This window comes from Fundulus heteroclitus, unplaced genomic scaffold, assembly GCF_011125445.2.
Source record: "Fundulus heteroclitus isolate FHET01 unplaced genomic scaffold, MU-UCD_Fhet_4.1 scaffold_572, whole genome shotgun sequence".
NCBI classification, from domain to species: Eukaryota; Metazoa; Chordata; class Actinopteri; order Cyprinodontiformes; family Fundulidae; genus Fundulus; species Fundulus heteroclitus.
The window spans coordinates 54,460-68,327 of NW_023397003.1; the positions used below are offsets into that span (position 1 = coordinate 54,460).

Genomic DNA, 13,868 nt, shown 5'->3' on the forward strand with positions numbered 1-13,868 from the left:
TTATTTATTTATTAATTTTGGGGGGGGGGGGGGGGTCATCGTTAAAATTAATTATATTCACTCACTACATTAGTGAGCAGAACAGGATACTCTGATGGACAATACAATTGCTATAGGCAAAAAGAAAAAAAGTTGTGATGGCCTAATTAACTTTAATTTCAAGGCAGCGCATCTGCAGACCTTATGCTCGATTTTGTCTGAGTCGGGGTTTGATATGTTGGCCTTGTTCGAGGGCTCAAACAGGAAGTATTCTAGTAGGTCCGCACCATTTCTCACCCGGCTCAACATTTTTTTTTTTTCGCCGGGTGGGCGTGGTTTGCACATTACAATCGACGGTTTATCTACAACATGGATTCGACCATGTGCTTGAAATAAAGGTCAGCAGAGTTGTTTGCATGCTGAAAATAAAATGTTCTAAATAAATGATAATGTTCATGGAATCAGCTGTTTATAATAAATGTCTTTATAATAAAAGGGCTCTGTCTTTGTCAACAAGAGATTGTAATTTTATAAAGTGACGTTAGAAAGTAATAACACCCCTTCACCTTTTCAAAATTTAATGTGGGAGACTTCTACAACTGATTGTAGTAGTTTTATTTTACCAAAGATCCAGACACAGCACCTCATATCAGAGAAGGCCAAAACAGTTGTTTAGAAAGATGCATCATCTTTTTTTTATCGCCAAACATATTATTCAGTATTTCATGTGTTCCTACCAGAGTCTTACACCAAGACATCGGACTAGTCCTTAAGCAACCGCACCGCCTGCTTTGTCAAATGATTGAATTTGAAATCTTTGGGATCTGTAAGGTACGGTGGCCCACTTAGTCCCCGAAATATTTCAGAGTTGCTGGTCAATATGAAGTTGAACCATAGACTACGTAGGTCACCACAGACCTTCATAATCAGTGTTCCCAAGACTAAATTACTAAGAACTAAACAAGGGGAGGCAACATTTAGGGGCCTCAGCTGTGGAACCAACTGCCTGAAAACCAGAGGGGTGTAGAATCTGCTGGCTCTTTTAAATCTGTACTGAACATGTTTACTGCTGCTCATCCATAATGCTAACATGTTCTATCGTGTTTCATCTTTTTCTTTACTTAAATATTACAATTCTAACCTTGATTTATTTTACGTGATTATGTTTCATGCTTTCTGAGCTTTCATGTGATGCTTTGCGTGTCTTTTTGAGGTATCGGGTGTGGTTTCCTTTCATCTCTGTTTCTTTGTTGTTCCTCTAAAGTGCTTTGCATTCACCCTGTGTATAAATGATGCTATACAAATAAACTTGCCTTGCATTTTCTTAAAATTTACTTTATGCACCTTTGGGAACAAACAAGGGGATTGGTGCCATAGTGGGGTTAGAGAGGCCAAGTCCAAGGGTCCCTGACTGACAGGGGCTCCACAAAGGAAATGCATTTGTATATATGAGGTTTTGGGATAATTTAGACTTTTTGTCATGGGGCCCAAAATTCCTGGCAGCACCCCTCCCCACAAACGGCCAGTCTGGTTTCCTGAGCAAAAACCCTTAGCCCCGGAGCGCCACCTGGCACAATGGCAGCCCACTGCTCCCTAAGGGATAGGTCAAATACAGAGGACAAATTTCATTGAAATGTGTGTTGCAATGACAATAAACATGATGAGGATTATTATTATTATTATCAAACAAAGCCTGGTGTCTTATTGGGTATCGCTTTGCAGGTAAGTTTGTAACGTGTTTTGGGGTATTTTTTTTATTGTTTACCAGATCTGCTGAGCAAAAGTTAATGTTCCCTCGGAGAGTGTGAATATTATGAACCTATCGTAACTGATTATCTTATTTCTTTATAGAAATTTGCACAAGTGTCTGAAAACATGCTTTTACTTTGTCATAATGAGCAATTTTGTGTTGATTTTTAATTGCATTTAACTTTTTTAAAGGACACTATAATCTAAAATAAGTCTTTACCGTAACAAAATATGGGAAAAGTGAATTGGTGGGGAAACTTTTGTAGCTTCTAAACGCTCCGCTCGCTATTTAAGAGGAAAACCCCGCCCACACGACCCCGTCCTCCCTTCTTCCCGGGCGTCCCACCGGCTGACGGTAAAGGAGCGCACCCAGTAAGTTCACGCTGAACGCAAGCAGTTGTACACACATCGACAGCGAACTGTTTTCCCCCCTCCACAATGTTTCGCATGCTTTTATCTCGTCCTTTTTGTGCCAAATGCTCCCCGCTGGCAGCGCCACGCTCTCTGATGACCCCGCAAGCAGAGGGTGTTTTCATTCGGACGCAGCGGCGTTTTGTCGGGGGCACAGTCATTTATAAACACCGATCAAAGTCCAGAACCTGGGTGTACGGGGTTGGAGTCGGCATCGTTTTAGCTGTGGGCCTAAAATACAGCTCTGACCCCGCAAACAGCTCATGCGATGACAAGGTTAAAACAGCACAAAAGTCTCATGCGTATAGAGACGCCATAAAAGCGAGCAGAGACCTCCTGGAGCGGATAAAGGTAGGCAAAGAGGTAGGCCTGTAAAACTAATGTGGTTGATGACAGGCGGTTTATCTTTACTGGTAGTTGTCTCATTAACTCAGCTCTCTCTGCTGTCATCAGGTTGAGGTCGGAGCTCCAGGACTGGTAGTTGGGGTGGCAGTGGATGGTGTTCAAGTGTGGTCTGAAGGTGGGTTATGATCTAAACCAGTGGTTCCCAACCCTAGTCCTCCAGAACCCCTGGCCTGCATGTTTTTTTTATTTTTTTTCCAGCTCACCTGATGGCTGCATGACCCTCCTCTGCATGCCAGCAAGGTGCTGCAGAAGCCCTCCTTTAGATCAGGTGTGTGGCAGCAAAGGGACCCTAAAACATGTTGGACACGGCTACTTGAGGAGCGGGGTTGGAAACCACTGATTTTAGAATATAATAGAATGCACTTTATCCAGGAACTATCCTGCAAAGTTACTTTATTTATCCTGCAAAGTTACTTTATTTATCCTGCAAAGTTACTTTATTATCCTGCAAAGCTACTTTTTTCTGAAATCCACTGCAATTCACTGAAATTCTCAAGCTGTATGCAAACGAAATTTCGTTCTGTACGCACTCTGTGCATACAAAATGACAATAAAGTTTGTCTAAGAATAGAATTCAACTTTATTGTCATTGCATTGTCACAAGTACAGAGCAACGAAATGTGGTTTCTCTGCTTTTAACCCATCACCCTTGGAGAGCAGTGGGCTGCCATGTGCGGCGCCCGGGGAGCAATCTGGGGTTAAGGGTCTTGCTCAGGGACCCAGAGTGCAGGCACTGGGGATCAAACCGGGTACTTGCATCCTTCTCTGAGTGCAAGCTGTAATCACTAGGCCAACACTCCCCCTTAGCACCATTGCTTAGCTTTTAACTGTCCAGCATGGAGGCCCAGCTCGTATTAGCAATGCATCCAGTGTTCAAGTGTGTGCAAGTTCAAAACGTCGAGCTGTCCATTTTATACACCAGATAAAGGCGTCCTTACAGGGGAAACAACTACTGGACCGCTTGTAGGATCCATACCCCTCCAACGTTTCCACATTTTGTCTCGTTCTAGGTATAAACTTCAGTAAATTTTATTCGGATTTTATGTGATGGGTTAGAAACCTGGTGGTGGCAGCATCGTGCTGTGTGTTAGGGTTGATGGGGAGATGGATGGATGGAGATGAATGCAATCTGTGTAAGAAAACCGGGTTAAACCTGCAAAAGACTTGAGGTAGGGGTGGAAGTCCACCTCCCAGCAGGATGATGACTCAGCTCTATAAAACTATTTTCAAACCCACATATCTTTTTTCCCCTCAACTGTTCAGTACATTAAGGTCTGCGTTGGCAACGTGAAAATACAGCTCAGTGCTGTATTTTCCTACATGTAGAAGAATAACCCCCTCTAATCCCCATGATGTAATGATGCAAATCAGGTCCTTCCTCACCCAACAGGAAGTAAAATGAGAGATCCCCTTGTTTGTCATCTGTTGCATTCAGTGGATTGTTCAGAAAGGGAAATCTAACTTTTTTAATAAAAAAAATAAAAAATTATTTAACCAGAAAAGTCACCATTGAGATTAACTATCTAATATTTTCAAGGGAGACCTGGCAAAAATAAATAAATACAACTAATAAAAACAGTTACAAAACATCTTATATAAATAGCATCCACAAACACTATTTAAAAAAAAAAAGTAAATGGTACATCAGACAGAATCAGAAACACTGACAATTAAGTGTTGGTGTTAGGTAGCAGTTTTGCAAAAGAATAAAGGGCGTCAACTTCTAAATGACAACCATCACTGAAAAGGGCAGAAGTTAACAGTCGGATCCAGATGCCACAAAGTAAGGAAGTTATTAATTCAATGTGAAAATCCATGACACCTTTCCACTAATGTAAACTCTGTTACTCAGTAGTGACCTTTTTTTGTGTGAATTTATTAATTAGTGGAGTTTTTTTAGAACATTTGTAAGAGAAAAAAATATATATTGCCAATATAAAGTTACCTACTGCTCACCAGCTGAGACCAGAAAACCATAAATGTTTCCTTTATCAGAATTCAATGAAACCTCTCCGATGTTAGGCTGATGTCACGTATTTGAATCTGAGACTAAAATATGGCTGCCGGATCAGCTTGTATAATACATCTGCTTGGAGACAGACAAGTCTTAATGCTGTGTACGTGCCCGATTTATAAATAAAATTAAAACAGAGCAAGCTTAAGACACTTTCCCTGGCCTTATTCCACACAGAAACCAGAAACTATTTTCAACTCACTCCAAAGAAGTAAAACAGGAAAAACTACAAAGTCAAGATTGCACCATTGCTAAGCTTTCACTGCATAATGTGAGTGGTATTTTCTTATTTGGTTTAACTAGATAGGGGGAAATGGTCTGACTTATTGCTACCTTCATCATTTGCTAAACAAAAAAAAAGAGGGCTACACCGTTGCAGGAGTTCCTAATAACTATAGGCCGTTAATAAGGCTGCTGAATGTGTTTATTGTTTGTCCAGAGTTGGCAAACAGTCCTGCCGTTTATCACGCTCGCTCATGTTTAACCAAATCATTCTACTATCCAAATGCGTACGGTTTTTCTGACGCTGACACCTGAGTCTGAGGATGTCCTAAAATGAACACCATACAAATGACATTTATACAAATGTATTTACTGGCTTATTTATGACAAGCTTTCCCATCATCAGGCCTGGCTAAAGTATCTTAACACCTTGAGAAGAATGTTTTTATGGTGGGGGGAAAAAAACAAACTTGTTCTTTGGCCGGCAATTTTAAAATCTGTTTGGTTAAGAGAAAAAAAAAATGAAATTACCAAAAGTATGCCACAGTGAGGCGCGGTGGTGGCAGCCCCGTGCTCAAGGGTAGCTTTTCTTCAGATAGAGCTGTGGTTTTTGTCAAGCTGAATGATGTCAAAAAAAAAAAAAGTCACTTGAAGTGTCTGCCGTTGTGCTGGAGGTGAAGAAAGGTGCTGTTTTCAGCGCTGCGGTGTGTCTAAGTGTACGTCCAAAACAATCTGCGAGGTAGGTTATGTAGTCGAGATATAGGATGCTCCTAACAAAGAAGAATTGATGCTAAAATTGTATCAGGAGTAGTAAAAGTTGTGCACACTTGTACAAAATGGTCATTCCCCCCCCCCCCCCCCCCCCTTTAACAAATTTGTGAGTTAAACCGTACAGCATATATGTCTTTCTTTATGGCACCTTGGATTTTAACAGGGGTGGGTACACTTTTGAGAGCCACTGTGCACGTGTTGACATTAGCTCTGGTGGCGGTTCTTAATGGAGCTGAAAAGAAACCAGTTGACCGAAAAGGCTGCCTCAGTTGGGAGAAAATTAGGTGTCGGAGTTGGCTTGCATGCAGAAAAAGCAATGAGGATTATTGAGCAAAACCACAATGAAGCTGGCTTTAAGCTGACGCTGCAGATGTGGCACGATCAATCTTTCTTGCACAGTAAACGTATCTGTGAAATGCTTTTGCACACACGCGGCTGTTCCTGTGATTCAGGGTTCGGATACGCTGATTTGGAGAACCGTGTCCCGTGCTCTCCTGAAACGGTGATGCGAATCGCCAGCATCAGTAAGCCCCTCACAGCGGCGGCTGCTGCGCGGCTGTGCGAGGAAGGAAAGCTGGATCTCGATGCCCCCGTCCAGAAATATGTGCCAGAGTTTCCTCAGAAGCAGTTTGATGGAAAAGATGTAAGTTGTGTCAGGATGTTGGACGATGTCTTATTCTAATGCTTGCAGCCATCCACGGTTTGTCTTTTTCTTTTTTTTTCTTTTTTCTTTTTCAGGTTACAATAACTTCTCGTATGTTACTGTCGCACCTAAGTGGAATAAGGCACTATGAGAAGGACCCAAAAAAAGTTAAAGAGGACAAAGAGAAAGCCAAGCAACGTCTAAAGCCTCCAGGTAAACAGAAAGAGGATGAGAAGAGCTGCTCCGAAAGCCAAGAGAAACCCGGACCAGATCAAACCTCTAAAGACAAACAATCCCCTCCGGCTCAGAGGAAAAAGGAGTTTGAGCACAAAGAGTATTACTTAAAGGACAATTTCGAAAGTGTAATTCAAGCCTTGGACCTTTTTAAGGATGACCCGCTCATTTTCCAGCCGGGTAAGGGAGTCTACCTGCGAAACCGTTTCATTACGATACATTTCAAGTGTTGATCCGTCGGAGTAATGTTTTGACTGCATTGTAGGCACCACTTTCCTGTACTCCACTCACGCCTTCACACTGCTGAGTGCTGTTCTGGAGCGGGCTGCGGACCAGCACTTCCTGGCTCTCATGATGAACATGTTTCAGGAGCTGGGAATGCTCAATACAGCTCCAGATGAGAATGACCCCATTATATATCACCGCTCCAGGCAATCTATAATCACTTCTAGTTTCTGTACTCTACAGCACTTTGCAAAAGTACCCGCACCTCTATGACCGCTTCAATATTTTGTCATGTTGCAACCACAGATGGTGTATTTCATTGGGATTTTATCTTATAGACCAACACAAACTAATGAATCACTGGGCACTGAAAGGAAAGTTATTTGGCTGAAATATTAAAAAATATGTGTGGCATGCCTTTGGATTAAACTTTTGTTTACTCTGAAACCCCTAAAAAAAAAAAAAAATCCAGTGCCAGCAATTGGCTTCAGAATTCTCATAATTGTGGATAGATATAAGCCCACCTGCACGTTATTTAGTCGTAAAATAATGTCTCAAGCTTTCAGCACCTCACAGAGCACTGGACAACCTCCCACCTAAAAATTGAGGCTAGCACAGCTGTAGACAAACCAAGACATGGCCGCTCACCTAGACTGACAAGAGGGGCAAGACCAGAATTAGTCAGAGAAGATGCTAAAATGCCAGAGGTAACTCTTGAGGAACATCAGAGATACACAACTCGGGTGGGACAAGCTGTTGAAAAGATTAGCTAGCATCGCAACCAAACCTTACCTTCCATGAAACATTGTGGTGGTAGATTCATGATATGTGGGATCCTTTTCTCCAACAGGGGAAGGGACTTAAATAAAATGCAATCCCGGGAGAAAACGCTTGAAACTGGGGCCGTGCTTCAACTTCCAAAAGGCCAAGAACAGTAAACGTACTGCCAGAGCTACAATACGATGATTTAGATCAAGTTCTTGTTAGACTGGCCCAGTCCAACTATTTACTTTGTATGAAAATCTGTGGCTAGATTATAAAACCGGTGTTTATATAGGCTCCCCATCCAATCGGACATGTGGGACAGTGAAGTCCCTAAATGTGCAAAGCCAGTAGAGACAAACATCCTAAAGACTTTCAGCTGTAGTTGCAGCAAACCGAGGCTCTATGAGATATTGACATGGGGGTGTAGATAAAAATGCTCCTCACACTCTTTAGGTTTTTGTTTTATCAGGGTTTTTTATTTAATTTAACTGATTCTCTTTCCACTAATGTTGCACTTCTGTTGATCTATCACATAAAGTCCTGATAAAATATGATAGTTTGTGGTTAAATTGTTACAAATGACAAAAAAGAAAACAAGAGCCCAAAGGCCTTTGTGATGCGCTGTGTATCCTGAGTGCACAACATTGCTCGAGTACAGGCGTTAATGTTGGAGTAGAATTTTGTTGTTTTCAGTCTTGTCGAAATAAAATCCAACATTATGTCGCCTATCGATCTCCTCCACAGATTTTACCACCTGAACAAGCGGGGGCGAGTCGTAAACTGCCCATATGTGGACAACTCCTACAAATGGGCCGGAGGCGGCTTCCTGTCCACCGTGGGAGACCTGCTGCTCTTCGGTAACGCTCTGCTCTACAGTTACCAAGTGGCCCTCCTTAAGGACACCGAGGGCCTGCTCCCTGGGTTCCTAAAACCCAAATCGGTCATAGAGCTGTGGACCCCGGTCGACAAGACAGAGGCCAGCTGGGATAAGGACGGACTGTACGGCCAGGGCTGGCTGGTGGTGGAGAAGCTGCAGAAGTACGGTCAATGCAGGAAGCGCAGGCATTACGTGTCCCACACAGGAGGAGCTGTGGGGGCCAGCAGCGTTCTCCTGGTGTTGCCCAGTGAGGAGACAGAGCAGCGCCGGGGACAGAGCGTCCTCCTCCCGCAGGGGGTGGTGGTCACCATTATCACAAACATGCAGTCTGTGGGACTGAACAGCACGGCGTTAAAAGTCGCTCATCAGTTTGACAGAGCCAGAAACTTGCGGGAATAATTGGTTTAAAGTTCACCCGAAAGATGTGGCTGTAAATTGTATCGTGTGTAGTTTTTAATAAAGCTTTTTTTTTTTAATCCAGCAGAGAAAACTGTTGACCCATACCTCATCTCATTTTTTTTGAAGCGTGTAGAAATTTAAATATAGTCCACAAGACAATAATGCTGTAAAGTTATAAACAACTTTTAAGTTTCTATTTAGTAATAAAGTCAAAGCTTTTTTTGTCCTATTGAAAGGACACTCCAAGGTGCTTCTTTAGATTTTGGTTAACTTTTGTGCATCTTTTTTTTTTTCTGTCTGATCCCATCCTGGTAAAATCATATGAAAGCCCGGGGTCAAGAGAAGTCAGTGTATGATTGATAGTTTCTATTGGCGTTTGATTTTCTATTCAGGTATGCATACTGCATTGGCAGCATGCTTTGAATTATTCTCACGCTGAAAAATGACGCCAGTTGACTCTCCGTCTAGTTCTTGTGTCATCTGGCATTCCTCAACCTTTTTCCTCCTTGCTTCCTTTATAAAGAAACGTTTCACACCCGCTGAAACCAATGAAGCAACTCCTGAGTTTCAGTACAAGGGTGGCTTGGGTAGGTGGAATCACGGAAGAGCCAAACAGCCTCTCAGGTCCTCTGTCAGATCTCTACAGGATTAATTTATTTTACTTTTTCAGAATTTGATACTGGATACTGGCCATCCATGTAGTTTCTTTTAGGCTTTCCACCTTTCCTTCAGTCCCCACCCCCTGGTTTATTAATTCTCCTTAAGGCTGCTCAAACCACTCAGATTCATGCAACTAATCCTTGTTTCTGTATCATGCTTCTAATGAGTAAAGATGTTGTTTTTGCCAACTTCTACATTATTTATGGACTCAACACTGTTTAACATCTAAATTTGTCTTGTTTTTTAATGCTTAGATGTAGTTGCTGAACAAAGAAAAAGACTAAAATCTTCAACAAAGCATTGGAGAAAATGTTTAAGAAAGCTCCAAAGTGCCGTATAATTGTCTATATTAATAAACATTATATATTCATAAAACCCTAGGTTTTGTTAAACCACGATGTATATTCATGAACTATGTCATTTTTGTTGTTTGCTCTTGATCTGGTTAAATGAAAATGAGAAGATTAAACAAGAAAAACTCATTTTTATTTTAATAAATGTTAAATCCTTAAAGCTGCATATATATTAATAAGCACATTTTAGTATTTTTACTTTCATTTTTAGGTTATACCTAAAATAGGTGCAAATTGGTGCATAATGTTCACAGTTTAGACTTGTTAAAAAGCTCTTTGACACGTTTGTCTCTCCTCCACCGGGCCTGACACTGTAAGCTTTTAAAGTTTGCAACTGGTCTTTTTTCTTAACATAGCTGAGACTATTAAAATTCATTTTCTACTCCTCCAAAGTCTCTCAGCCTACTTTTCTATAAAACTGTTGTTCTTTGCTGTTCTTAACACGTGATTAATTGACAAAGCAGATGTTTCTAATAGCTGAAGAAGGAAGTGGAAGTGAGTCACTCAATTGGTTTAATTCCTCGGTGATTAAGATTTGCAGAAGCTATTACAGTACTTTGCATTACAGTTGTAATGTAAAACTAAATATCAACATTTCAAATTTTGTAAAATATACACAGCTTTCTATAACTGAGCATTTTATTCCTGTTTCTTACTAGGTAGTAAATCTGTTCTGCCACTAGGTGGAAGCAGTATACTGAGAAATGGCAAAGCTCCAGAACCTACAGTTATTTTCATTAAAGCTTTGTTTCTGACAGCAAATGGCCCAGGCATCTCTTGAAACATAAAACATTGCACAAGTGGTCTTATTTTCTTTTTTTAAAAAGTCTTTTATTTACATTTTAACAAAAAACAAAATGCAGGTGACACATAATCTATACCACCCTGAATGGTCCCTTAAAAACTTTGATATTGCAGCAATCAAACACTTCTTAAAATGGTGGGAAGCATTTTATTTAAAATTTTTTCACTAACATTTTTGCCCATTCATCTTTTGCGATGAGCTCCAGGTCTGTGGAAGGCCTCCTTGTCATCACCCTTAATCTTTAGCTCCCTGCTAAGATACTTTTAACGGAATAAAGGACTCTGGTTGCACCAGTCCGCAATGTAATTATTTACAGTAAGAAAAAAAATGTTGGTTAAATTAAAGTATTGCTTTAAAACTACATTTTCCAGTGGTATGAATAGTTAGAATGCTAAGCATAAATAATAATGGTTTAAAGTTTTTGGAGGGTTTTTTATGGAAAAGACATTTCGTTCTCTAAATGTCAACATATCTTTTCACTTTTTAATTCAAACAAATTCTAATTGTATTTCTTCTTGGAGTCATAAAGTATACGTAGAAATAAAAGTAGAAAAAAATGGGCCTCAGCGACAACATTAATCTGGTCTCATTCACTTTTGTGAATGGTGTGTAGATAATGATTAATGATGCTAAACATTTTAAAGAGTAATTTCTCTATCAGCAATCTTTTTTTGTTTTTGCACTTGATTGTAATATGGAGGACACTGGTAGTTCAGCTCAGCAGTCCAACAACCTGTCCGCCAGACATTACTATTTTAAAAATGCTTAGCCTCTACCTGTATAAGATTTAAGGGAACTGATGAACCTATTTAGACCTGAACAGAGGTAAATATTGCCATTTGTAAGTCGTCTTGCTATTCCAGCTTTGAGAAAGCCAGACAAGGAACGACTTTGAGCTTTCTGGGAAGTGAGATCACTACAGCCTGTCTAGATGTTTTCAGAGGCAATTATGGGTAACATCAAAATGAAATTAAGACTTAATAACAGGCAAAACAGGGACATATGAAGGATGCAGTCAGCAAAAGGCTATAAACTGTTCACTTGTGTATCAGAAACCAAAACCTGTGGGAATACACAGCCTTCAGAAATATAAAGTAGGAATCTACATATATCCAAACATTAAATAATTATTCAATATAACCACTTTTCAAAGCAGCCACTTATTGTTAATAAGCACTTTGTTCTGTTTGTTTTGTATTGTTTTACCAAATATATCCCAAAACATGATTTGGTTATTTTAACTGCACTTTTTAAGTGCACATTAAAACAAATGCACTGAAATGTAAAAAGTTACAACTTCTTAGTCTCTTATCAAAGATTAGATGTGGCATTCAATTCCCAAACACTTGAAAAATACAGAGTCTCTAAATAATCGGATTAACTGCAACAAAATTAAAAAAAAAATTATTCTAGTTACAAGCAAATCTGCATTTTGGCAAGAAACCTCATTTTCCAGATTTCTCCATATCGTATCCTTGGCCACGGCCCCGTCGGTTCTGTTTTCCTTCTTTTAACATCCTGTGCACAGGAAATAGTAAATTAAGCTTAAACCTACCTAATATTAAAACTTTTAGGTGTTTTAAGAGTTTCTAAATGATTTACTTACTTGTGTAGATAATAGATGACAACAGCCAGCACCACTAGGATGAGGATGACTAGGATGATCACCACTGCAACTAACCCTTTGTCTGGGTCATTCAAAGCAAGACTCTGAAGCTGGTACTCCTCGCATCTGCTTCCTTTGTAATTTTCAGGGCAACTAAAGTGCCAAAGTGTTAAAAAATATATAAGAAAATGTGTTAACGATGTTTTCCTCCAGATAATTTCACATATTGGCTTACAAAGCATTTTTATGTGTACTTTATGTGACTCACCTGCAGGAGAGGTGATCCATAGATGGTACTGTGTAACATATCCCTCCATTCATGCAGTAAGTGGCATCCTTCGGATCACAAGGCTGTCTGTGTTCTGAAAAAGATACAGGATTAGTCATCTTTTTAAGCACAAAAGTTTGCCATGTTATGGTTAGTAGGATGAATTACCTGCCATCATTTGAAGTGCTTCAGTCAGGGTATAGCCTAAGAGAAAACTTGTTTTGTTTTCACCTCCAAGAGAACAAAAAAAGCAAAATCACGTCAGTTTAGAAAATGCCAACTATAAAAACAAACTTGCATTTCCAAGTGACTTGATCAAAAGCTCCCTCTTGTAAAACCTCATTGGTTTAGTTTTAATTAGAAATGGGTCACTTCAAATTGGTTTAAATAAAACAAACTTTCCTCTTACCAGCTCATGAAATCCCAACTTTATGTTGATGGTCCCTTGGCTAAATCTTAGTGACACCTGTGTCTCCGTGCAGTTTTCTCATGTGGGTGTGCTTTTGCTTAAAGAATGCAGCACTTGCAGTTTGTCCGCTTCCTCAAATGGCAAGTGAAATGTCAGGATACAACCCTCTGATACTTCCCCACTATCTCTTAGCATTTCATAATGTTCTAACCAACAAATTTCCGAGCAAGTTAGTTCACGTTTACCTTATAATTAGGCTAGATGAGGTTGCTTGCCAAATCTTTGATAAATACTTGCATTTGGCAGAGGATAAGGTGAGGATCACGCAAGTTTGACTTGTGAACTCTGGCTTACTGGGTTTGGTAGGAAGTATGAATGAATGATTGGTATGTGAAGAGGTATGAATGGAATCGTGGGAACTTTCTTTCAAAGAAAACAGCACATTGCCTCCGTCAGACGAGTAATTGTTTTTGTCCGGGACCGTTAGCTGACTCATCACCTGGCTCCATTTTACGTTTAATATTTTGGTTTCGTGCCTCTAGTTTCATGGTAAATGCAATCACTTCCCAAAACAATGAAGCACTCAGAAGTACAAATCCAGTTTGGATGAAACTTGGTAAACACGAGTAGGAGTTGTCACTATGATATTGTGAAGGTTTAAAAGGTACTGATCAGGCACTAGAGCAAACCTGTGCTAATAAGCAATTACCTCAGAATCCGTTGTGACAAGTTTCTGTGATCACATTTTGATGAGTCCAACCTGAACTTTCTGTGAAATCGGTACGTGCCAAATAACATAAGACCACATGACCCCATGCAAATCCACAATGTGACTCCTATGAAGTGCTTTTCTTCCGAGTATATTTTGGAGGTGTCTTTTGTGTCTGTGGACCTTCCTTCATTGTGTTGAATCACCTTCTGTGCTTCACTGACAGACTAACATATCACTCAAATTGTGATCTTAGCACCTGTGTTCTCTAGTGCCAACTCCAGACATGCAAAGTCTGCGTTATTCGAGTCATGTACGGTCACTGGTCTACATCTGTAACATATTCATCTCAATAAAATTGCCG

The 13,868-nt window shown here is 40.2% G+C and overlaps 2 protein-coding genes across 3 annotated transcripts; one reads left to right on the forward strand and one right to left on the reverse strand.

Moving 5' to 3' along the window:
* Window positions 1-2,091: 2,091 nt before the first annotated feature.
* On the forward strand, window positions 2,092-9,538 carry LOC105932332 (lactamase, beta). 2 transcript variants are annotated; one of them, XM_012871427.3, is made up of 6 exons: window positions 2,092-2,502; window positions 2,593-2,659; window positions 6,004-6,194; window positions 6,290-6,608; window positions 6,694-6,859; window positions 8,163-9,538. In XM_012871427.3, exons 1-6 carry the CDS (start codon window positions 2,167-2,169, stop codon window positions 8,692-8,694), a joined length of 1,611 nt encoding a protein of 536 aa, XP_012726881.2. In that variant the 5' UTR covers window positions 2,092-2,166; the 3' UTR covers window positions 8,695-9,538. The 2 variants fall into 2 exon arrangements, with proteins under 2 accessions (XP_012726881.2, XP_012726882.2); XM_012871428.3 differs by having other exon boundaries at window positions 2,092-2,490.
* Window positions 9,539-10,728: 1,190 nt separating this feature from the next.
* LOC118556002 (pro-neuregulin-4, membrane-bound isoform-like) lies at window positions 10,729-12,787 on the reverse strand. The gene is made up of 4 exons (XM_036133095.1): window positions 12,555-12,787; window positions 12,387-12,480; window positions 12,119-12,271; window positions 10,729-12,030 (listed from the first exon to the last, which is right to left on the reverse strand). The coding sequence occupies exons 1-4, from the start codon at window positions 12,562-12,564 to the stop codon at window positions 11,958-11,960; spliced, it is 330 nt and encodes a 109-aa protein (XP_035988988.1). The 5' UTR covers window positions 12,565-12,787; the 3' UTR covers window positions 10,729-11,957.
* Window positions 12,788-13,868: the final 1,081 nt, after the last annotated feature.